The 25,503-nt window shown below is 38.4% G+C and overlaps 1 protein-coding gene across 4 annotated transcripts in view; it reads left to right on the forward strand.

The window, feature by feature from the left end:
- The window catches only part of VPS13D (vacuolar protein sorting 13 homolog D), a 90,326-nt gene that overhangs the window by 8,371 nt on the left and 56,452 nt on the right, over positions 1 to 25,503 (forward strand). For 2 of the 4 annotated variants that reach the window (XM_030463440.1, XM_030463441.1), the window contains exons 11-37: positions 31 to 123; positions 644 to 854; positions 1,012 to 1,191; positions 1,649 to 1,779; positions 2,544 to 2,616; positions 3,136 to 3,306; positions 3,830 to 3,960; positions 4,587 to 4,719; positions 5,978 to 8,200; positions 8,551 to 8,702; positions 9,457 to 10,491; positions 11,371 to 11,461; positions 11,963 to 12,089; positions 12,359 to 12,539; positions 13,050 to 13,232; positions 16,376 to 16,589; positions 17,048 to 17,258; positions 17,377 to 17,548; positions 18,403 to 18,515; positions 19,064 to 19,273; positions 20,823 to 21,088; positions 21,267 to 21,400; positions 21,726 to 21,881; positions 22,574 to 22,799; positions 22,939 to 23,013; positions 23,651 to 23,857; positions 24,292 to 24,381. In XM_030463440.1, coding sequence (XP_030319300.1) covers positions 31 to 123; positions 644 to 854; positions 1,012 to 1,191; positions 1,649 to 1,779; positions 2,544 to 2,616; positions 3,136 to 3,306; positions 3,830 to 3,960; positions 4,587 to 4,719; positions 5,978 to 8,200; positions 8,551 to 8,702; positions 9,457 to 10,491; positions 11,371 to 11,461; positions 11,963 to 12,089; positions 12,359 to 12,539; positions 13,050 to 13,232; positions 16,376 to 16,589; positions 17,048 to 17,258; positions 17,377 to 17,548; positions 18,403 to 18,515; positions 19,064 to 19,273; positions 20,823 to 21,088; positions 21,267 to 21,400; positions 21,726 to 21,881; positions 22,574 to 22,799; positions 22,939 to 23,013; positions 23,651 to 23,857; positions 24,292 to 24,381 — 7,189 coding nt within the window. Of the gene's footprint in view, positions 1 to 30; positions 124 to 643; positions 855 to 1,011; positions 1,192 to 1,648; positions 1,780 to 2,543; positions 2,617 to 3,135; positions 3,307 to 3,829; positions 3,961 to 4,586; positions 4,720 to 5,977; positions 8,201 to 8,550; positions 8,703 to 9,456; positions 10,492 to 11,370; positions 11,462 to 11,962; positions 12,090 to 12,358; positions 12,540 to 13,049; positions 13,233 to 14,266; positions 14,315 to 16,372; positions 16,590 to 17,047; positions 17,259 to 17,376; positions 17,549 to 18,402; positions 18,516 to 19,063; positions 19,274 to 20,822; positions 21,089 to 21,266; positions 21,401 to 21,725; positions 21,882 to 22,573; positions 22,800 to 22,938; positions 23,014 to 23,650; positions 23,858 to 24,291; positions 24,382 to 25,503 lie in introns of all 4 variants that reach the window. The other 2 variants (XM_030463438.1, XM_030463439.1) reach the window with 2 other exon arrangements.

The raw sequence follows: 25,503 nt of genomic DNA on the forward strand, positions 1-25,503 counted from the left end.
CTTTACCTTTTTTTTTTTTTATCTTTTCAGGCAGAAATGGATCGTATAGAGGATGAGCAAACCTATGAAGAGTTGAAGATACTGTGTGAGATTGTTCATGACAACTTTCATGACATAGCTGAGGTGAGGAACACACTGCAGTACACAGGGCAGTATTTGAATTTTTTAGGTGAATTATTCTGAGGTATTGTGTTCTGTTCTGCTGCAGTGTATTAACATGTGTCTGAATATTTTCTCAGAGTAAATAAATGAGAAGTGAGCCTCATGGAAATGGCTTTCTGAGCACACTTCATGAAATACAGACTTGTTTCTGTAACAGTACAATGTCTCTCACATGCAGTTGTTAACATTTAGAGCTGTTCTGTGATGCCAAGGGGTGACTTTTTTGTTTACTGCTTCTAGACTAAGATTTAAATAATGCCATATGCACATGATTATGCAGCAGTTAACCAATGCTATGTTTTATTTCACTGCTGCTGCTCTCCTAATAGGATGTGCATTGATTGAAAATATCACTGCTGGTATACTGAAAAGTGCTGAGTAAACAGAAGATGGAATTGTGTTTTTATTGTGATGTTTTTATATGCTTGTGATATTCTTTCACTTGTGAGTAGTAACATACAGGTATTCCATGTCCAAACAGAGTGTTAAAGAGCCTTTTCCTGATTCCCATGGGGGTTCCCCTACTGGAGAATCTGCACATGGAAGTGGCACTGGAATGCTGCAGTATCTCCAGTCCTGGTTTCCTGGTTGGGGAGGTTGGTATGGATATGCTCAGCAAACATATGAAGGTGAACCTTTTGAAGGGCTGCTGCCAGACCCAAAGGAGCAGTGGAATCCAGAAGATATCCTAGGTATGGAAAAAGAGGGGGTTCTGTTTCTCTTTAAGGCTGTTATGTAAATCTTTATCTTAAAATTCAGATAAACTTTTTTGTTCTTCAGTAGCCTTCCAGAACCTTGACTTGTTTAATGCATTTTTGTGTGGCTTTTTTGTTTCTTTTTCTTAATTAGGTGCAGATGATTTTTTTGATCCTGCTGCAGATGCTTCTAGCATGAATACCTTTACAAAGAGAGATCATGTTTTTGCTAAATTAAATCTACAGTTGCAGGGTGGCTCTTTCACTCTGTTGCATAAGAAGAAGAAAGTGGTGCATGCTGAGGAGACTGCTTTTATGCAGCTGGAGTTTTCAGGTATTAAGTCAAGTTCTCTTCTTTCTCAAAAAAGACCAGAGCTGTGTCTGTCTTCAGACCTTCCTTTGATGTTTTGTTTTAATTGTCTAAATTACTATCCTGAAACAAAGTTCAAAATGAAGATAAAGAAACAGTTCACAGAAATTGATGTATCAAGTGAAAATAAGTTTTTCTCTTCAGAGGTATGAGTCCAACAGAGAAATTTAATTTTAGGCAGTGTTATGCATGAAAGAAGGAGCCATATAGAAATATGTGAAATATGTGAAAATATAGAAATATTCACAATCTTTGTCATGTGTTCCAAATTCCCATGCTGAAATTCTTTAATAGAAATCAATATATATATTCACTTCCAGAAGACTTGCTTGTTGGACAGTAATTTGTTAGCTGTAAAGTTTAAATAAAATCTGTGCTGCTTCCTAAAGATAGAAAAGCATTTTCTGTGTTTATGTTCCAGGTGTAAAGATCTTAGCAGAATCCCTTCCTCGCAGGAATTCTTCCCTTCTCAAAGTCCAGCTTGGTGGTCTTTTTCTGAGAGATTTGGCAACAGAAGGAACTATATTTCCTGTTCTGGTTTTCCCAAATCCTGTAAGTGAAAAAAACCTCTTTGACTTACTATGTAGGATGCATGAGTGTGCATGAAAATAGTTATGCTGCAAAACTCAATACCTCTCTTTCTGGGTAAAAAAAAGAGAACACAAAAATATAACACAAGTCTTGAAGAGATCAGTTTCTTCTTTTTGAACTTCTCCAAGGATCGTTTGTAGAGCTCTCTGCTGTTTGCCTCATCTGTCTGTAGTTTTATTTCCAGAGTTATATTAGCTGGGAAGAAGATAATTTGTTACACAAAACATGATTTGTGGAACAATGAGCATTGCTGCTTAATTAGTGATGTTTTCTTTCTTTATCCTAGAGCTCATTGCTCCCAGGAAGTTTTATTTCACCTGTGTACTGTTACATCAGAAGCAGAAGTACAGAACTTTTAAAATTTTCTTCCCAATGAATTGCTGAGAAGATCTCAGCTGTCTCTTCTAGGCAAATAAAATTTGAGTCTAATTCCATGGGAATTTCCTGTGTATTTTGTACTTCATAATTTGTAGAGAACTGGCTGACATTTGAACTTCAGACTTCAGTCTGTCTGCTACATGAATAGACAGCATGAGCTTCTTGGGCATGCTGAATTCTCTTGTTTGGCTACATCTAGGAAAAACAATCATGTAATAATCTAAGAGTAAACATTTAATTCATCTATAAGGTAACCTCAAGACTGATACTGAAAAGACTTTTATGCTTATATCAGGTGTCTTGGTTGATTTTATCTGAAGCAACATTTTCTTTTAAATTCTTTTCAGCAAAAGGAGGTTGGCTGCATGTCTTCCATTGGACTCCAGAGTTTCTGCTCAGAAATGACTAATCAGCACTCTGGTAAAGATTTCATTTTGTGTTTGGTGATAACAGGCACATGAGAGAATTCTTACAAAGAAGAAATTTCATAGCTGTGTGCCTAGAGTTTCAATTCATGCCAATGTTTTCAGTAAACAGTAAATATAAAATTATAGAAGCTTTGTTCAGACATAAGGGTGCAAGCAAGGTGACTTTAAAGAAAGTGAGTAATAGAAAATATATTTTAAGACAGTAGGAGTTGCACTTGCTTTTTGTCTTGATTTTAAAAAAGGGAAAAAAAGGGTAGAAGTTCAGCATTAGGATCCCAGAACTGAAAATGGGGTTTGTATCTACAAATACATTGGATTCTGTTGGCTGTAGCAGAAGCTGCTCATATTACCTGCTTTACTGTTACTAAAGAGTTTTCAGGCAGGTACAACTTTCGTGGCAGTCCCAACTAAAAATAAATTATTAATGCTTTGGGGTGTGTTTTTTTATTTTGTCTGTGTGTTTGCTTTGGTTTCTTAAACAGCTGCTTTCTGTAACTCATTCTTTGTTCAGCTGCAGATCCTGATGCCCCAGTTTTTGAGATGCTTTATGAAAGAAACCCAATCCACAGCAACTTTGAGAGGCGCCTGGAAGTCAGTACCAGACCTCTAAATATTATTTACAATCCACAAGCCATCAAGAAAGTAGCTGACTTCTTCTACAAGGGAAGGGTTCATACCTCAGGTTAACCTTTTAATGTGTTTCTTTTTGTGGGATTGGGGTTTTTTTGGTGGTACTATGTATTTATTTTTTTCATTGTTAGAAATAAGCACTAATCAAAGAATCCAGGCTTCTAAGAACTGTGAGTTTTAGGAGTTTAGTACCTGAGCCTGTAAGAGTATAAAGTGACATCCTCTGCAATTTAATTACTTGTTAGACATTGCACTAATTTAACATTTAGTCAGGATTTCCTCTCTAATGCTTATCACCCTCTCTGTCTCTCTCAGCTTAAGTAAATCAGATTGAAAATCTGTCAAAGAGCAGAAAAAGGCTTAGGAAGGGTTTTTTGGTGGGATTGCTTGGTTTTTGCTTAGATACTTCCTTTTTTCTGTAAAGCAGCCTGGTGTGTACAGTCAAGGGCTTGCCACTACTGTTTTCCTGTATTTTACTGGTAAAATTTACCAGTAGATCATTTCTTTTTTCATTTTCCTGATTCAATGACAGAGGAACAAAATTATATCTAGTTTGTTTTGTATTTCTTATGCAGGTTTTGGATATCAGTCTGAGTTAGAGGCGAGGGTGGCTGAAGCTGCCAGGAGACAGTACAACAAGCTGAAAATGCAGACAAAAGCTGAAATCAGGCAAACTATTGATCGTTTGCTAGTAGGAGACTTCATTGTAAGTTTTTGCTCCCTAAATATTTATGTAGAATTTTTTTGCCTTATGTTTTAGGACTTGAAGCTCGAAGGAGTTGGGTTTTGGGTTTTTTTGTTCATTTACATGGTGTTCTTTTTTAAGAAAGTGTGGAGTTCTGCATGTGTTATTGTAGCATTCCTTTTGCTGTCCTGCAAACCACTGTGGTTCATGGAAGAATAGCACTGGCTGTTCTTACTGGCTCCAGTGTGCATTGGAGCTCTGCTATTGTCAGATTTATTAAATTTTTGTGTGTTTTATTTAAAGATTATATTCTAAATTTAAAAATTGTTCTGCCTTGGTGGTTTCCAAGTAATCATCAGGAATCTCTGACTTTGGAGTTAGATAAATTGATGCAAGAGAGTTGCATCTTAGTATGGGATGCTTCACCTCATGAAAATGTCTCTTCACTGACTGTAATAGGAGTCTGTGGTTTAACAAGCTGTCAAACTTCAGTATGGCTGGAATTTTTTAATATTAACTTCAGGTGAAAAAGTGGTGAAGTAGATAGATTTGTCTGACATGTTTGTTTTTCATTTTTGGTTATTTTTTTTTTAGGTTCCCCTCACATATCTCTTGTGTGCTATTACTTCTTTCTTCTTGACTTTCAGGAAAACAGCAAAAGCTGGACTGTGTGCCTTGATATTTCTGCCCCTCAAGTGATCTTTCCTGATGATTTCAAATTTGTGGATCCTGTGTTAGTTGTTGTAGATCTGGGAAGAATATTACTCACCAATTCTCAAGGTCTGATCTGTAATTGTTGCAGCTTTGCTTTTCTTTGCACCTTCTAGAAATTCTTGAGTCTACATAGAAAGAAAAGATGTCTTAAGGCTATTTCCCCTATATATACAGTTTCACATACAGTTTCACATTTTGCTACTATAAAAAAATAATTTTCATTGATACACAATTTTAAAAATAATGGGGGGGGAGTTGTTGGGGCTTTTTTATTATTATTATTATTATTATTTGTTGGGGATTTGAGGTTGTTTTGGAATTAACTTTTAAAATAAAGGCTCCACTGAGATATCGTGCACCTCTTGGAGGCTGTGAACAGATGGGAAGATGGTGCATCAGGCATTTTACCAGAGAGATGAATTTGGCTTAGAGTGGTGTGAGTTTCAGCTGTGAGCAGTGAAAATGTGCTTTGAATAAGCCATCTAATTTAGGAGTCACATGGATCTCTGTTCTTAGCACATGCATCTATAGCTGTCTGAGGAAAGATGAAAACGGGTGGTTTTGTTTCCTTCAAAAGCAAAGATCACAGATTAATAAGCAAATCCTTTCCTTTCAGGAAAATTAAAAAGATAGTGTGGTGGGACTTGTACATTAAATTAGACTTGCTTAAAATCTAGCTGAGCTGTATGGTGTGTGAGGAGATGTTAAAAGCATTTTTGAAGAGAGCTGTCTGGTATTCATTTTGTTAAAAAAAAAGTACAAGTCTAGGATGAGCTGTTAGTGGTGTGGGGGAAAGTTGAGGTGTCAACCCAAAATTATTTACAGTGAAATATTTCTACTCTGGGTATCTTTGCTTTATGGAATAAAAAAATCCTTTTCATAGGATAATAAAATAAATGTTTGCCTTATGCAATAAGATTATTTGGACAAAAGCTTCTGATCTTAAATATATTATAGTTAATAGCTCTTCCTTTTCAGTTTGTTTTGAGGAGTTTAGGATTGCAAGAGTTGTGTAGGGAGGTTTTTTAAGCAACTTGATTAAAAGTAAATCTTGTGATAATAAGTGGTTTGAAAATCTGGAGCAATAGTGTCTTTTGATAGATTCTGTGATGCATTGTAACTGACAGCTGCATCTGTGTGAAAGAAGTGGATTTTCTGTTGAAAAAATGTGGGAGTGGAAGGGGGAAAGGACAGTTCTGGGTGTACTTCATGTTTAAAAAATAGAACTTCAGAACAGATGATCAGGTAATGATGGGAAACGATGGGGGGGGAGAATACTCTTGCTTTTATTTGTTTGGTTACTATTATTTTCTTTAATTCACAGAAGACTCTAAAAGGAGTGCAGATACTTTTTCTTCAGATACCAATGAGCTGAGTGATGAAGAATATAAAACACCACTTGCAACTCCTCCCAATACTCCACCACCAGAATCTGACACTAACAGTGGCATCAAAATGTCTGAAATCACCGGAGTAGAAATCAGTGAGGAGCAGCTGCAAGCACACTTAATGAGTAAAAAAATGTATGAGAGATACACCCTTTCATTTATGGACCTGCAGATCATGGTGGGGCGAGTGAAGGACAACTGGAAACATGTTCAGGACAGTGATGTGGGTCCCACTCACGTGGTAGAAAAATTCAATGTCCACCTGCAGCTGGAACGCAGGCTGATTTACACCTCTGACCCTAAATACCCAGGAGCTGTTCTGTCTGGCACCCTGCCAGACTTGAAAATTCACATTAATGAGGACAAAATCCTGGCTCTGAAGAACTGTTGTTCACAGCTGAGTAAATCTGAAACCAAGTCTTCTGATGCCCTGCATCTAGGGAAAGACAAAATCTTTGCAGAGGTTGACCAGCTTGGCAGTTTGCATGATTCTGTAATGAATCTGACACAGAGTGTTGTCATGCTGGAGCAGCACACCAGGGAAGTCCTTGTGGAATCTCAGCTGCTTTTGGCTGAGTTCAAAGTCAACTGCATGCAGTTGGGTGTTGAGAGCAACGGGAGATACATCTCTGTGCTCAAAGTTTTTGGCACTGATGCTCATTTTGTGAAAAGGCCATATGATGCAGAAGTGTCCCTGACTGTCCATGGCCTGTTGCTTGTTGATACTATGCAAACATATGGAACAGATTTTGATCTTTTGATGGCTTCTCATAAGAATCTGAGTTTTGATGTGCCAACGGGAAGTCTGCGAGACAGCAGGGCTCAGTCTCCAGTGTATGGACCACAGGATGCACGTCCTGTGGATGTAGGAAGTTCAGCAGAGAGAAGCACTGCAGCCTCAAATACTTCATCTGGTAACAATGGGAAAGATCAAGAGTCCCTGATAAGATTAGAGTATCAGTTTGTGAGTGCAGAGTGCCCATCCATGAATTTGGATAGCAGTCTGCAAGTGATCTCTGTGCAGGTGAACAACCTGGATATCATCCTTAATCCAGAGACTATAGTGGAACTGATTGGGTTTCTCCAGAAATCTTTCCCAAAGGAGAAGGAAGATTCCAGTCCTCAGCCTTTGGTAACTGACTTGGAAAGAGATTGGAGGGAACAGGAAACCTTCCAGTCTACCTATGCACAGAACACAGAGGTAGCAGTTGATATTCACTGGCTAAATGTACTCCTTCTCAGGACAGTTGGCATGACAAATGGAGAGAAATATGGCAGAAAAATTGCAACAGCCAGTATTGGTGGCACCAAGGTCAATGTCTCCATGTGTGGTAAATTTGATGTAAATGGTTCTCTGGGATGCCTTCACCTTATGGATCTAACACAAGACAGTGTTAAGAACCAGTATGTTGTCAGCATAGGGAACACTGTAAGGTATGAAAATCTTATTGGAGATGTAGATTATTTTGAGTCTTTGTTCTTTAGGCTTGATGATGGGAATAGTCTTCCAGATGCCCTAAGTTTCACTTTGACAGAAAAGTCAAAAGAGGAGTGTTCTCTCAACCTCAAAATGGCCTCCTTGCACTACAACCACTCAGCTAAATTTTTGAAGGAACTGACTCTGTCAATGGATGAACTGGAAGAGAATTTCCGCAGCATGCTGAAAAGTGCAGCTTCCAAAGTTACCACAGTCCTGGCAACTAAAACTGCTGAATACAGTGAAATGGTTTCTCTGTTTGATACAACACCACGATCAAGAGATGTTGCCAACCTAGAAGATAATGAAGGATATGCATTTGGAGCACAGCCACTCAAAACTGATACTATTAAGCTTATATTAAATGTAAACATTGAATCCCCAATTGTCTCAATACCTCGAAAGCCTGGTAGCTCTGAACTGCTTGTAGGTCATTTGGGACAAATATGTATTCAGAATTTTGTACCAGGAGAAGATGAATCTAAAAATGATAGACTGCAAGTTGAAATTAAAGATATTAAAATGTATTCTTTGAATAGTAGTCAATTTACAAGCAAGAAGGAGCCTGCAAGTGAAGTGTCTCATGGGCTGCATTCTTCCTCAGGTCCTGGCAGTGTTAATAGTCAGGAAGAATCCCATTTTACTCGTCATGACTTCTTTGAATCATTACATAAAGGTCATGGTATGTTAATTGGAGGACTCTTAATTATTTTATATGAGTAATAGAGGTTATTACAAAATGTTGTGTTGACCATAGGTCTGATTGTAAATTCTCTCTCACCCATCATCCTGAAATACTTGATTTTAATTAGTATGGAGAAGTTTCTTCACTAATGCCCATTTTTATTCTCCTAATCAAAAACTGAACAAGGCCTCTCAGGCAGAAATTTAACAAAGCATGTCTCTATCTGCTTATTTTAGCATTTCTAAGAGATTCTGAGCAATTAAAATGCCTACTTCATTAGCTCTGCACAACAGTCTGTAAGATACTCAGTTCACCTATTGAAATGTTGTTTTCATCCCACTTAACAGCATTCCACATCCTGAATAACACCACCATTCAGTTTAAATTGGAGAAGATACAACTGGAGAGAGATTTGGATTTAACTTTTCCTCTGAGTAGTGAAGACTTTGGAATATCAAGCATTATGAAGATTGAAGGGAAATTTGTGAACCCTCTTCAGGTGTAGTAACATTGTATTTTCACTATCAATATAAAAGTATTTCCCTACATAGAAGGCAGGTGTTTTCAGGCAAATATCTTCCAAGTTTAACATGTTGGGAATTTAGAAATGAGATCCTTATACATATGGTTAGAAGAGACAGTCTTAAGTCATAATAAGAATGACCAGAATTTTATCTTGGTTTGGGGCATTTTAGACATCTTTATGAATTAGTTAACTTTAACTTACCATGAACATGTATCACAGAAGGAAAAATAAGTGTGTCACTCTCCAAATACATTTATTTGCAGTTTTAGTAGAAATTAAATATTAAAATGCCTGTATGTTGAAAAAAATCTCTGCAGGAGCAGAGGGTTTTAGAAGAAACAAGCAATGGTGGCTAAGCAGACTGTATTTTCTGTATGCTACTCTGTAATCTCATCATGATAAAGTAAGGCTTGTTTATGTGCTGAATTATTTTTAGCTTTACTCTGTGGGGGTGCTTTTTGCCTGGGAACACAAGGTATCCTATTCTAGGGTCCTATGCTGCAATTTGCAGATTGGGTCATCTTCCAGAGCTAATAAGGGAGAATTGTTTTGCTTCAGCTTTGCATTGTACCTGTTCTGGATTATTTTTTGCTTGTGGACAAATTTGAAATCTGTCTGGTTTGAAATCCCACAGTCTTTCCATTTAGGAGTTTTAAAATCTATGCACTGATTTTATTCATACAGAGAGCTCTAACGTGACGAGTGTTTCTTTTTTCTACCATTTTAGGTGGTGTTAGCAAAACACGTGTATGAACAAGTCCTTCAGACTCTGGATAATTTAATTTACAGTGAAGACTTGAACAAATTTCCAGCCACCTCTGTATCTTCAACTTGTCCCAGTTCTCCTTCAGCATCACTTCATAGCACAGGCACAGACTTCTCAAGTGAACGGAAGGAAAATGGCTTGTTCAGCCATTCCACTTTCAGTTCTGTTCCAAACAAGTCCTTAGCTATCAGGGAAACAAAGTCTTTTTCTCAGATTCAGGCAAACTTCCATATCTCAGAGCTCCAGGTTCAGTTAAGTGGTGATCTTACACTTGGTGCACAGGGCCTTGTCAGCCTTAAGTTCCAGGATTTTGATGTGGAGTTTGCTAAAGATCATCCTCAGACTTTGTCTATTCAGATTGCACTGCGCTCTCTGCTGATGGAAGATCTCCTGGTAAAAAACCCAGACTCCATGTATAAAAACCTCATGGTGTCCCACGGAGCACCCAAGCCATCCAGTTTAGCACATAAGGAATATCTCTCACAGTCCTGTCCCTCAGTCTCCAATGCTGAGTATCCTGATATGCCACGATCTCTTCCTTCCCACATGGAAGAAGCCCCCAATGTATTTCAGCTGTACCAAAGACCAGTTTGTGCCTCCCGTAAGAAGCAGAAAGAAGATGCTGACTCTGAGTATCCTCTGACTCCACCTCCTTCTCCAACAGCAGACAGATCCAAGTTGCCCTGTGGAAAAAGTAACTTTGATGATTCCTTAGTTCACATCAATATATTCCTAGTGGACAGGAAACATCCTGAATTTTCTTCACACTATAAGAACATTAACCGTAGTGTGGATGTTGATTTTAATTGCCTAGATGTCTTAATAACTTTGCAAACTTGGGTGGTGATACTGGATTTCTTTGGGATTGGATCCACTGCTGATAACCATGCTATGAAGCTGCAGCCTGAAGATACTCAGCAGACAATCAAATCAGAAATAAATACCTTGTCAGCTTCTCAAGCCCAAGAACCTGTAAACACCAAGCTGGATCTGAAGGTATACTTGAGATGCAAAATAGTAAATGGATTGCCTGTCATAAAGCATCTGGTTTATAGAAAAGTAAAACGTTTGGTTAAAATGTTGTCTTGTTTTCTAGTGGAGAATGGGTATAAATTCAGAAACAGTAGATTTAAAGTGTGTATTTTTTAGAATAAGTGTAGAACTTACAGAAAAGCAAAATGTTTGCAAAATATTTGGTTCCCTTGCTCTGTGCCCCTCCTTGGACACTGAGAGGATGCTGGAGTGCTCCATGTTCATCCCATGGAGCTCTCATGGGAAGAGTTTTACCACCCACCCCCATGCAGCCTGCTCTGTGTCTGAGAGTGGGGAAGGCTTTGAGGCAGTGATTTACTTCCCTGGGACAATGCAGGGCACAGATTAGATGTGATCTCTTAAATGGTAACTTTGCTTCAGTATTAAAGACCTCATGAACTGAAATTGGCACTGTACTGTTCTGTGTACTATGGAGTTTGTTTAATTTTAGAAAGTATATACTTTTATAAATACACATTTATATCTATATGTATATATGCATAAACATGTGGTTGGTTTTTTAAAAAAAACATTGATATATGTATTTGAAGAATCTTTGCCCAGAAGTCCTGCAGTCTAACTTGAAAGTGACAGGTCTTGAAAGAAAAGAAACAGAAGATAACTCTGCTAGGTTTTTTTGATGACCTGATCATTCTGAGTTTCTTGGGAGACCTCTTAATGTGCAAAGAAGAAAGTCAAAATGATTGCTTTCTTCCAGTGTCTCCCAGTCAAATAATTCTTGTTTGGCATTTGTGTTACAGTGCAATTGCCTTGAAAAAAAACCTAGCAAGATGTTCCAGCTGTATAGGTTTGATCCCAACCTGTTCCTTTTTGTTTGACCAGGTCCATTCTTTATCATTGGTACTGAACAAGACAACTAGTGAGCTCGCTAAGGCCAGTGTGTCAAAGCTTGCAGCTCACTTGGAAGTGATTGGTGAGTAGATTGGAGGGCTAAAATTGTCTACAGTTTAAAACAGAAGGAGGTTTTCTCTTGAATTGTGCTTTGAAATGCTTTCATTTTGGTTCTCACTGGGTTTTTTGTGTTCATTGCCTGGGCATGGTGCATATTTTCTTCCCACTGCTTCTTCCTTTGTTTTTTTCAGGCTTGATTTTTAAATCCTTGCATTTCTCCCAGGTGGTCATTTCTCCCTTGATCATTTAAGCTAGGGTTTTAACACTTTGTGTCTTATGTTTCCACAAATCAGAGTGGGGTGAGCACTTTATGCATGTAAAGCATGGAGTTATGTTTGGGCTCTGGGAGCACTGGTGTGACAACACCACACTTGGTGGGGCAGTTCAGTGTCATCAGGCTTCACATTTAATTGGATGTGATTTATTGAATTACTTGTAGCTTATCCTACTGACAGAAACTTGGGGTTTAATATCCTATTTGTGGTTGTCCTAATTGTCCTAATGGTCTGTCTTTGTCTTGCAGAGGGAGATTTAGTTCTGCAAGGAAGCATTGGAAGTCTGTCCTTAAGTGATCTTACAGCTCATGGAGAATTTTACAGAGAACGTTTCACTACAAGTGGGGAAGAAGCACTCATTTTCCAGATCTACAAGTATGAATTTAAACTCCTTGTCATTCAACATTAGCACCATTGACTTCCTCACCCTACTGCCCCCCACAGAAAACCAAAACCCAAACAAACCCCTGGGAAAAGAAACTCACAACTGTCAGGTCTGCACGGCCTGTCAAAAGAGTTCTAATTATATACAGTCAACATTAGTTAAATCCTTTATATTATCACTTTGCATGCAAAAAATGAATAGGACTATTTCTAAAAGGTAGCTAAGATGGCTAAATTGTTTTTTCCAACCTTTTTCCTAGATATGGGAGGCCAGACCCCTTGCTGCAGAGGGAGTGTGATGCTCGGGTCACTCTCCGGATGGCGTCTGTTCAGTATGTGCACACTCAGAGGTTCCAGGCAGAGGTGGTGTCTTTCATCCAACATTTTACTCAGCTTCAGGATGTCTTGGGTCGGCAGAGAGCAGCAATTGAAGGACAAACAGTATGTCTGGGCTTTGTCTCTTCTTCCCTAGAGTATTTTTGGAAGCTGAAATGCAGTATAGAATTTAGGCTAATGCATCGACTCCGTGAGTTGAAATGATGGGAGGTTTTGAGTTCTGATTTAGTGGAAGTTGCTCATGATCATCTTGTAGTTAAAAGACCTTATTTAGGGTCGTCCTGCTGCTGAAGTAATCTTCAAGCACTGACCTGAGTAGTGTCTGTTATGCTTCTTAGTTCAGTGGTGACAGTGTGCTTCATTCCTGGTTGCTGCATGTGTTGCACAGGTGTGTGCTGTTTGCATCAGGGCCCTTTTTTAACCAGTCTGTTTTCTTGGCCTAAAACAAGAGCTCAAGTTCTTTCTTTTTTTTTCCAGTAAAAAAAATTTACTACATCTTAATTTCATATCTCAAGGAGTGTAGTGTTCCTGAATTCAGTACTAATCACAGCAAAATAATCACCCCCTCCCTGTATTCTTTCAAAATTTTTTAAAAATGAATTTTACTCTTCCCAGGTCAGAGATAAAGCACAGCGAGCTTCCCGAGTTCTCCTGGATATTGAGGCTGGTGCTCCTGTTCTGCTGATACCTGAAAGCTCCAAATCCAATAGTCTGATTGTAGCCAACCTTGGAAAACTGAAAGTCAAGAACAGATTCCTGTTTGCGGGTATGCCTGGTACTTTTTCATTAAAGAACAAGGTAAGAATCTTACTTCTTCATTTAACACCTCGTGTTTCTCTAGTTCCTGTGCATTTTGTTTCTTTGCCAAAGCAGTAAATGGTTCTTAGGTGTTTGGTTAAATATACTTTGTACTACTAGTACAAGTGACACAGTCCATGACAGTGTGCTGGGTAATCTTCTGGATCTGAGCTCAGCTGATTGTACCCACCTGCTCCCTGATCAGCCTGCACCTGGGGATTGTTTTCTGAGACTTTGGGGCCAGGGTTTGGGGGAACAGTTCTGTAGAACTCGCTAGAACTGCCCTTTTTAGGAAGCAGGACCCAGCTGGGTGCACACCTGTACCTGGGAGCATAATTAGCTTTCAATTAACCCTGTTCAGCAGCTGCTTCAGCTCTTACCAAATAAACAAGAGTGTGAGTGGTAGAACAGAGCTCTGTGTTGGCTCACGTGTGCTAGAACACACTGGAAAGCAGAATTGGTTTTAATAATTTTATTTTTTCCTGATCTTAATGAAACTGAGTGTGTGTAGTTTCATTAGAAAATGAAAGTTTGCCAGTGAAAGCTTAAACCTAAGGACAGAGAATGGTTTGTGTTGCAGTTGAAAGGTGCAGCCAGAAAACTGGAGGTAAGGAAAATCTCTCTTGGATGGCTTTCTGTATCTTCCCTATGGAACAAAATGGGTTCTTGTTCTGGGAACCCCATAAGCCCTCTCTAAAGGGGGCAGAAGTTAGATGGACTAAACTATTGCAGCAGTTTTGTGTCCTGATATTTGTCTGATTTATTTATTTAAAAACCAGTGCCTTTATTGTAAGGAAATATTGGACTGTACTATTGAGTTGTCTTCTGTACTTTCATGTGGTGATGTATTTAAAGGTTTGTAAGTGGTAGATTGCTAAATTACTGTTCCAAGTTAAAAGAAAGGATGTGTGCACAGTAGTTGCATTTCAACTTAAAAATTCTGTCTTACACTGTAAAATTTAGGGGTTTGAAATGGGATCAGAGGGGGCTTTGGGGTTTATTTTCATTTTTTCTTTTTATTGTTTGTTTTTGAGGATCTGATTTTACAAGGCAATGCATACAAGGATCCAGTTTTATTTGAGGTATTTCACATCTTTAAAGTAGTGTTCAGGTGCTCCTCATTCATTTAAAAAAACTTTTTTTCTTGTGGAATTTAGCACTTTAAAGGTTCTCTAATATATTAAAAACTATATTTCTGTTCTGAGGGCCTTGCTGAATTCTGGAAGAATTGGATTTAATTTTGCTGTGTGGTGTGCTCTTTATGCATGTCTGAGGAGCTATTCATTTGGACTTAATGCATAAATTCACAGATTTATAGATGGTATGATCATTTTTCTTTGCATGTACTTTTCAATCTTGTCTTTACAGTATGAAGTTAAATATTAATGTCTTCAAATTTTCTATCTCAAAATCCTTGATCATGGCTGCAATGAATTTTTCCAGTTAACAATAATTAAAACCCATGTAAGGCAAGAAGATTAATGATTAAAACTAGAAAGGAAAGTTTAAGTGTAAGGACTGTATGGTGACATCAGAAGGTAGAATCATAGAATCATAGAATCCTTGGGGTTGGAAGGGACCTCGAAAGATCATCTAGTCCAACCCCCCCTGCCAGAGCAGGGCCACCTAGAGCACTTCGCATAGGAACGTGTCCAGAGGGGTTTTGAATGTCTCCAGTGAAGGAGACTCCACGACCCCCCTGGGCAGCCTGTTCCAGGGCTCTGTCACCCTTACAGGAAAAAAATGTTTCCAGATATTCAACTTGAACCTCCTGTGCTCCAATTTACACCCATTACCCCTTGTCCTATCACTGGTCACCACTGAGAAGAGCCTAACTCCATCTCCCTGACACTCACCCCTTACATATTTGAACACATTGATGAGGTCACCCCTCAGTCTCCTTTTCTCCAAACTAAAGAGACCCAGCTCCCTCAGCCTTTCCTCATAAGGGAGATGTTCCACTCCCTTCATCATCTTAGTAGCTCTGCGCTGGACTCTTTCAAGCACTTCCCTGTCCTTCTTGAACTGAGGGGCCCAGAACTGGACACAATACTCCAGGTGCAGCCTCACCAATGCAGAATAGAGGGGGAGGAGAACCTCTCTTGACCTACTAACCACCCCCTTTCTAATGCACCCCAGGATGCCATTGGCCTTCTTGGCCACAAGGGCACATTGCTGGCTCATGGTCATCTTCTTGTCAACCAGGACCCCCAGGTCTCTTTCACCTACACTGCTCTCCAGCAGGTCAGCCCCCAAGTTATCTGCAAGCAATCTGAGCAGGACTGAAACATGAGGTTAATAAATTTAGATCAAAACAGACTAAAGGAACTCTGAAATTGCCTTCAGGAGTTAAATACAGTGCGTAACCTCTCACATCAGACATTTGGGGGAGTTTCCTTGTGTTGATGTGATTGTTTTAGTGCTCAGCATTGTGAAGGTGGGAAATCTTACAAGATTTCCATGGGATATGTGATGATGGGGAAGTGTAAAAAGTACTGTACATTGATATAAATGAGCTTTTGTTATTTTCCAAAAGTAGGGATTTTAAGAATGAGAGTAGGGATATATTCTGTCTTTAGCTACTGCAGAAGAATATGGGGACACATTTCAGTATGATGATTAAAATCTTTAAAGTGCATAAAATGGTAATTAATTTATAGAAGTGTTCACAAGTTCTAGTAAAATATTGCTGACATGATCTTGCAGAAATCATGGTCTGTGTTGCTTTCCTGACCTGAAGATGTTCTGAGGAAAAGCTTTAAACATTTAACAGTCTTTATTCTGCAGACATGCTCGGTGTCTTCACAGTCTTTCTCTTCTATTTTGTATTAATTTCATTTAAATGTTTGCATTTTCTTATTTTCTGCAAAACCCACTGGTTTTGAATCTGTTTACTGTTGGGAAGGTTGCACAGCTTTTTAAAGGAATTTGCTGAACATTTTTGTAAAAGAAAATGTTCTAATCTACTTCTAAGGCTACAGGAAGAAAGGTGGCCATGTTTCTACAGTGAAAGATAACTGGCATTCAGATAAAATATTTAGAGTTTTGACAGGAATTTGCTGCTACTTGAACCTTGGTTTATTGGTTCCTCAGAACTGAAATTAAAATTCTGTTGTTAATTACAAAATTACTTTCCTTAGCAGGATTCTGTTCAATTTGCATCTCCTTTGGGAACTCCAAAACATGGCATGAAGAAAACAAGTGCTGAGGAATCAAAAGCAGTCATGGAAGGTTTGTTCATGAAAAAATCATCAGGAACAAACATTTCTAGGCTGAAGAATGAGCCCGTGAACACACTGAGTAAACAACAAGGGCAACAACCAAAGCTGCCTGTTGTACCAAATCCTGACAGCCCAGGTATGTGATAAATAGTAGAAAACTCAATATAACTCTTCTGTTTCTTTGTAAATTAACACAGTGCAATCTTGTTCTTACCTCATGTGACACTAAAAAAGTCAGGCTCTGGATATAAAGACTGTAGATGTAAAAGGGAATTACCCTTTAGGTCCAAGTTGATTTTTGCAGCTCAGGGGAATGGTCATTCAGTTTCTGGAAGAACAGTCCTGCAATTTGGGCAGTTTTTGAGATGCATATTGCAGACATTTGGGGAATATAATTGGGCTCTTAATTATGTGTTTACATATACCTGTGGATGAGCTTGATATTTAAAGGTATTGAGTGTGAATAAAAAAATTATTTAAAAAATCAGGATACCTTCCAGGAGAGACTTAGCTTTCTTTTTAAAGTAAGTTGACTACTTTTGTACAGACTTTAAAGTCTTCTTTATTAATGTGTTACCTCCTGTCCACTTGCAGAGGACCACATCTGCCTCTTAGACTGCATTGTAGTTGATCTGCAAGACATGGACATCTTTGCTGCAGAAAGGTATCCAAGAGAGTATTCGAAGGCTGTGGAAGACACAAGTGCAGACTTGAGCTTTCCATCCTACTTTGTGAGGCAGACAGGAGGCAGCCTGTTAGCAGAACCTTTCAGGCTGAAGTTACAAGTAGAGAGGAACTTGGACAAGTAAGTATCTAAATAGGATCATCCTGGCAGCCTGAAGCCAGGACTGTGTTCTGTCTTTAAAATCCTGCCTGCTCTGTAAGAGCACCTTGAAATCCTGAGTATTTTACCTTCCTTGCAGAGAGCTAAGTCATGCAGTTGCAGATATATCAATCCATGGCAATCTGTCATCAGTCCATTGCTCTCTGGATTTGAACAAATATAAACTGATCCGTGGGCTGCTGGAGAACAACCTGGGGGAGCCTATAGAGGAGTTCATGAGGCCTTATGACTTGCAGGATCCCAGGATTCATGTAAGAGGAGCTGTGTGCAGTTGAAATTCAGTCTTGAAATGTCTGGGGGTTTTGCTAGCTAGGATAAATAGCTGTTATTTTCCTGTAGTTTACAAGGTAATTTTCTGCAAAACCTATTGGGTTTGAATTCATTTATTGTTGGAAAGATTGCACTGCTTTTTGAAGGAATTTGCTGAACCTTTTTGTAAAAGAACATGTTCTAATCTGCTTTTAGGGCTACAGGAAGAAAGATGGCCATGGTAGATGGGTTTTTTTAATAAGATTTTGATTAGACAGCAAAAGAAACTTTTTGTCTGTAGAAATTCCTGTGAATTCAGGTTTGTCTGGGCAATTCTGTTGTCCTTCCAGGTGTGGCTTGCTCTTATGGTTGCCTCATGGTTTTGAGGTTCTTATCTTTAGAAGAGAGGTGTGAAACAGCCATCAGTGCTTGTATGTGTTAGTTCAAGGATGCTCAAGTAGATCAGTGGTGAAAAAAATTCCTGACTATTTAAGCTGAGCTACTGTTGCACAACCTGCAGGTCTGATTCAATAACAGAAGGTACCTGAAATAGTTTGAGAGAATTGTTGGCTCTGTGGGTTTTTTTTCTGGGAGGGAGACAGTGACAGCATTTTGTTTAAGAACAAACAAGCCATAGAAGAGTAGAGTCAAAATGGTTAATAGTAATTTTTCAGGTTGAAGGCTACACTGTTGGGAAATGGGATTTTATTTTTTTACCCAGCGATGGTTAGTGAAAGTCTTTGAAGGTGAAAGACACTGCAGCTGGTTTTATTAGTCTGAAATAACAAAATTTATTTTGGAAATTAATGTTAAACAGATGCACTTAAAAAGATTGTTGCTGTTTTTCCCCTTGCAGACAGTTTTGAGTGGAGAAGTGTATACTTCCATGTCATTCCTCATTGACATGGTTAATGTGAGTCTGGAACTGATGGACCCAAAAGGAAAAGATGGATGCAGCTCTTTAGCCAGGTGTGAATTTTCTTTTGTTAGTAAATACCTCATCCCAAGTACTATGCTTACCTGAGAGATTATAGGACAGGAATGAACATAATACATGAAATCATGGTCTAATAATGCAATGAAATAGAATTTCTTAAGTAGAGTCCAAATTGGGAGTTTCAGTTGAAAGATGGAAGAGAGTGACACTGTTCAGAAGATGCCATCAGTGTCTTTCAAGTAGTCCTTGAGATAAAAGATCAATAATCAGTTGACTTGCCCAAGGCAAATTATATTCTAATTAAGAAAACAGTGAGAGGTAATCTTAAAAAAACAGATTCCTGATGTGTTGGTTTGTGTTGTTTTTTTTCTTTAATTCAGAAGGTTCTGTATCAGCAGAAAATATTACATGCAGTACAGATCTACTTTCTATCTGTGTGACATGAAATATGATAATAGCTGTTTTAGAAAACACATAAATAAAAGATACAGTAACATGCTATGCATGCTTTTAAAACCAGTGACTTATAGAAGTATCTACAAGACTCTTAAATATATTGTTTTGCTTTTTATTCTTCTAGGTTTGATTTTAAGAAATCAAAGTTGCTTTTTGAAAGCTCTTCTAATGGGACCAAATCTGTAAATTTGGTTTCTCATTCCATGATGGCATTTGACACACGTTATGCAGGACAGAAGTCTGCTGCAGGCATGCCAAATGTCTTCAACTGCATCTTTCAGTCATCAAAGAACACCAGTAGTCCAGGAGCAATCCAGATTGAATTACACTTCAGGTTAGTCCTTCTGGCATTTGTTTTTAGCAGAGCTGTTCTTCATGTAGACTGCTGGCATTGTTTTCCCATCTGAAGATGGAGTGGTCAGCCATACCTGATAGTTTGAAATCTGCAGTTAGTAATTAACTGGACTTTTCAAGTTTCTTTTTTAGTGCCCTTCTGTTGCAGTAAAAAAAGTTTGGAATTGAAGGTGTAATGTATCAGATTAAGTTCTGGCTTATCAAAATCAGTAGTGCTTGTGGCTTCATAAGGCTGGTTTATTGTATCTTGGCATAAAACCATATTCTAGAATTTTTAGTAAATGTTGCACAAAAGCTGCTTTCCAGTAGGTGTCACACTTGTCTTACTGAGAGAAGCAGTAGTACAGAAATGGCACCTCTTTCACAGAGTTTCTGCATTTTCTTCTCTATTCCTTCTTACTTTGTTTGGTTTTGATGTAAATCTCTTTCAAATGCTTAGAGACATCACAGTGCCTTTTTAAAATTCAATTTAATATTTAAAGGTGCAATATATTAAAAAAAGAGAAACTGTTTTTTCTATAACTGTTGCTCTGGTGCTTGCCTGTGTTGGAGGTTAGCTTGCACAGTGTAGCCTAGTCTGATTTATGAGTGATAGTTTCAGGAATCTTCTTCCCAACTGTTGTGCTTTTAAATTTCAGCCACATAAGCATGTGTTCTGTTTTTACTGGTGAGAGCATCCTTGGCACTAGATGTGAGCTTTTGCTGAGCTCAGTGATAGTGTTAGACTGGCTCGTGCCTTTTGGAAATATCCTGGAGAGCCAGGGAGGGTTAAAGGCTTTTGCTCTTGGAAACAGTACAGGCAGGCTGCTTCTCACAAAGGAATTATGGCTCTTTGGAGATTTTATAGTTCAAAATGTGCTGGATATAAAACTGTTTCATGGTATTTAAGCACTTAGATTATTTTCCAGTTAGCATGACCAAATATAATTGGTATTCCAGATCACAAAGCCAAACAGTTTTATCCCTTCTAGGCAGATATGCAAGATGTGATGCTAAAAGTTCAGCAAGGCTGGCATTTTTCCTGAATGACAAAGAAGCTTCCTGTGCTGCAAAATGTTGTCAGGGTGTGAGAGGAAACACATTGTATGTCTAATCTTCTAGTGGGATGTGGAGCCAGGTCTGAATTTCACACGCAGTATGTTAGGTTTGATGCTGAACAGATGTAAAATAATAATAAAAATACCACTTTTAAAATCTGAGACTTTGCAAATTAGTATCAACAATCTCAATATACTAAAGGAGCTTTTATAAGTTTGCTTCTTGTTACACAGTTTTTCAATTAATCTTTTGTATCATTACAGTTTAGCATTCACACAGCTAAGATCTGGTTTCCATGAGTACAGCAAATTGATGAAATTCAATCTCTTAAAATATATATATATATTTCAAAGGCCAGACACTCTTTAAACTAAGTGTATTCCTGTAAAGTTCCATATGGTTCTTTCTTTATAGATTCTGGTAGTTTTCCACATCATTTTAAAAGTATGCAATATGTGAAGTTCATATGTGTGCTTCTCTCTTCTTAAAAGGTCTACTAAGGATTCCTCCAGTTTCACAGTTGTCCTGAACAACCTTCGTGTATTTCTGATATTTGACTGGTTGTTACTTGTTCATGACTTTTTATCTACTCCTGGGGATACCAAGAAGAGGGAAAATCCCCACTCCTCCCGGCAGCGCCCTCAGGGCAGTGAGACAGCTGTGGTTCCCAAAGCAGTGAAAAGTGGAGTGGTTACCAAACGTTCCTCACTCCCTGTGTCTGCAGAAAAACAACTGGAAGTCAAGGTTAATGTGACAGGTAAATGAATTCTCTGCTGCTTTCTCAGGAGCTTTTCTGATTAAAAGGCACGTGCTAGTGGGAAAAAAAACAGGTCCTTTGAAGGACAGAAAATCAAGAAACCTGCTGCAAATGCTTCAGGTACATGAATGGTATTTCCAGTTGCCATGTTTCTTATCTGTCACTTTGTTTTGTTAAGGAACTGAATTTGTGGTCGTGGAGGACATGTCTTGTTCTGATACCAATGCAATCATTCTGAAGGGCACTACAGTTCTCACTTACAAGCCCAAGCTGTTGGACCGTCCTTTCTCTGGTAGTTTGTTTGGCATTGAGGTAAGACAGGAGAAATTTTGTCTTGTGAAGTATCTAAAGTTAGAGAGGAGCTTGCAAAGATAGTTTACTATAAACATCTGCAGAGTAGTACCTACAGCTGATTTTTCAAGCCTGGTAGTTCCTCATCAGATGCTCTTATTCTACCTCAATTTTAAGAATGGTTTTATAGTGTTTTTGTTAAGCCACTGAAACATTTTTCTATAATCTTAAAATGTTGCCAGTTACTAATCTAGCTTTGAGTCACAAACTGGCCTTTGATGTTGAGGTTCTTGCCAGGCCTGTTCTCTTGGCTCCTAATTTGTTTTAAACCATTTTTAATTTTTAGGTTTTTTCGTGCCGGTTGGGGAAGGAGCAAGAGACTGCACTGTCAATTATTGACCCAGTACAAATTCAGGTGGAACTTGTTGGGAATGCTTCCTACTCAAGTGGTTCAGGACTGTTGGATGCTTTCAATAGTGAAGATTTTCCTCCTATTCTAGAGGTAATATTGAAGGCCTGAAAAAAACTGTGCAATAGGGAACACAAGATTGAGTTGGCACTACGTTTTTATGCCAAAAGACTCAACAGAATGCTTTCACATGTGGAAGAAAAGAATAATATAAATGTATATATACATTTATATATATTATACACATTTATATTATATTATTATATTATGTTCTATTGTTATAATTATATATTTTTATATTTATATTATATACATATAAATTGTATACATTTATTATATATATTACATGTATATATGTAATAATATAAATGAAAAGGCAAAGAAGGAAGCTTGCAGAAAGTGCTTTTACTGTTAACAAAGGAATGATTTGTTATAGAAGTTAATAGTAGGAAAAAACGTTGTCTGATAATGTAGGCATATTAGTTACTAATAACTGAAAGAAAAAGGTTTATTTTCTATATCTCATTATTAGTGTTTAGAGACTTTATTATACCATTATACCCAAGGAACATTTTCCTCCCTCTGGTATGTGCTTGTAATGCTTTTGGTGTTTAGTAAATAATAGCAAGCTTGGTAATTTTATTACTGGAGCTTTAAAGCAATGTGCTTGTTAGATTTTAATACTAAATTTTGTCTTCTTTTGGGAAAGCTTTGTTAATATCCAAAGTATACAAGAAAAGCATGTAGAAAAGGGTAACTGAATCTTATGTTAACTTTTCATTTAGATTCAGTTGCAAGCTCTGGATATCAGACTGTCATACAATGATGTTCAACTGTTCTTGGCAATTGCTAAGTCCATTCCTCAGCAGACCAGTGCAGCTATGCCTGACTCAACTCTCTCTGTTGCTGAAAACACTGCTAGTCCTCCCAGTTTAACAGTGGTGACTGAGACTTCCTCTTTGACACATGAAACCAGAGAGATAGCCAAACGTGTGTTGGATCCTGTTCTTGGTACGTTTTAATCTGTTGGGGTGAAGCCATTTTATATCTATAGCAACAAAGATTTTCTGGTAATATTTTTGGATAATATTTTTGATTTTCTGATAGATATCTGTCAAAGGTTTGTAACTGGTTAAACTGTTCATTACAGAGGTGCAGCTGGCTCGCCTCCAGGAGCTGGGGTTCAGTATGGAAGACTGTCATAAAGCTCTTCTGATCTGCCAAGGTGACTTCAGATATTCTTTGTTGGTCTTGCAGATTGCTCATGTTGCTTAACTTGCTTTTAAGTAAAATCTTTCAAACTGTAAGGTAGCTGATGCTGTATTTCCCTTTCTTCTTTACTTTGGCTCTGTGTTGGTTTATAATCTTCAGTATTCTCATTAGTCTGTTGTCCTGCTGTGTAGAACCCATCCCTCAAAGATTCTTCTTGCCTTTTGAGAAGCTGTGTGGGGTGTCCCAGTGTATTCTTCTGGGAGCTTTGCCTTGGTATTTTCTTTTGTGGTGTACCTCTTGCTTGCTGTTACCATTACTGTGTGCAGTACATGAGAAGATGAAGCTCTGAAATGTGAGTCTTCAGCACCCTCGTGGTTTTCACCTCCTGAATAGGCATTCACAGTATTAATATAGATTTCTGTTATGTTGCCACTTGATCTGCAAACTTCAGAACATTTCTTATTCTTAGAAAATACCAATGTATTCATAATCTTACATATTTATGTTTTTTAAGTAGAATTCATTCAGGGTACTGTTGGTGTCTTGTTACACTCTTAGGGGAGAGGGATTTAGTTTGTTTGTGTTTGTTTTTAAATAAGTACACTTCATTGAGAAAGCAGATGATGATTGGTTGTTTCCTTCTATCTAAGGTGACTTGAAAAAAGCAGCAAGTTGGTTATTTAAGAATGCTGAACCTTTGAAATCAGCTTCCCTGACCTCTTCTGGTCGAGACAGCCAGGGGATTGTGCCTTTTCAGTTCATCTCTGGAGTGGAAATTAAAGCAGAAAGTGTCTGCATTTGCTTTATTGATGACTGCATGGACTGTGATGTTCCTCTTGCTGAGTTAACCTTTTCACGTGAGTATCTTGTGCTGCTGAAAGAGTTGCAGAAAATTATTGTGGGTATTCTGTGTTTTCAGCACCATGCATTAGGTTGCTTGTGAAATTTCATCTGGCAGTTTTGGTGGTGATCGTTGTGTGGAGCTTGGAGGGGTTTTCTGGGGCTCATTGTTTCTTATTTCTAGATTTTATTTGGTTTAAGTTTTGCTTCTAAGAAGATTAGACTTTTTAGGGTAAAATTCTGGTTTCCCCTTTATCCATCAGAAGAAATGGAATCTGTCCTGAGCAGAACTCTCTGTTGTAAAGCCTGTCTGGATGTAAATGTTATTTGCAGAGTATTATGATATACTTTTTGTACTATTTAAATTTAAAAGACAAGACACTGCTTACTTACAGTCCACAAAATGAGGAGACTTGATTGTTTTGCATTATAACATTCACTTTTTTTGCAGGTTTGAATTTTCTCCAACATTTGAGAGCCAGCCCTGAAGGCTATGCTCATTTTACCCTCTCTGGAGATTATTACAATCGTGAGCTTTCAGGTGAGATACTGGGGGGTGGTATATTCTTTATTTTAGTGTAGCAAACCAGCCTTGCCTACTACAGTAGCCTGAAATTCACCCAGTGTGAAATGCTTCTAAGGGAATATGAAAGGTTGACTTATGTGTGTGAACATGTAATCCTAAACAAGCTACCATAACTTGGTATCAGAGAGAGGGATGTGGAAAGTAGAGAGCTTACTTGCAACCAAGTAAGTTTCAAAACTGTCAGATAACTTATTTCTAGATAGCTTCAGGATGAAGCTGTAATTAGCTTCTAATGCTTTTGTGGGAATAAAGATGTTTCTTCAAGACCCTACACCATAGCATCCACTGGTTCAGATGGAAGAGCTGGAGCCAGTAGTATTAGCTACTGAAGTGTATTAGCTACTCATTTACTAGTATTAGCTAATACTAGTATTAGCTAGTAAATGAAATCTAGTCTTAGAATGTTGGCAATGTTCATCATGCAATGCCTAGTGCAGAATGTCAGATCACCACCTTGTGCCATGCAGACTTATCCTCTGCTTTAAGCCCAGCCCTAAGAGGGGTGGCATTCCAAGGAAGAGGCTCAGAGTTAACCATCTTCAAAAAGGTACAGTGAGAGACAGCTTCCAGGGAAACCTTCAAACTAGACTTGTAGATCGTCACTCTCCTGAGGCACTTTGGCAACGCATTAAAAAGAGCATCCTGCAGTCCTCTGAAGAATCCCCAGGGTTCTCAAAGTCAAACAGAGACTGGTTTGATGAAAACAACCAAGAGATGGACAGAGAACTGCTCATCAAGCACACCTTGCTGAGCCATCTTGCCACATAAGAAAAGCAGCCTTTCCTCTTGCATGCAGTGAGCTCCAGCAGAAGCTTGGAGACATCCAGAAGGAGTGGTGGATCAGCCTGGCAGAAAAGACAGAACTGTGTGCAGTTAGGGGTGACCACAGAGGGCTCCACCAAGCTCTGACAGCAGGGTATGGACCCACACACCAGGTCCAAAGCCCCTGCTCAGTGCAGATGGCCAAATGCTTCTCACAGATAAAACTTCCATCCTGAACCAATGGTCTGAACACTTTCAGACTCTCTTCAGTGCCAGTGCCACAATGAGAAACACTTAGAAAAAACTAGTTTTAGA

This window comes from Calypte anna, chromosome 21 (genome assembly GCF_003957555.1).
Source record: "Calypte anna isolate BGI_N300 chromosome 21, bCalAnn1_v1.p, whole genome shotgun sequence".
NCBI classification, from domain to species: Eukaryota; Metazoa; Chordata; class Aves; order Apodiformes; family Trochilidae; genus Calypte; species Calypte anna.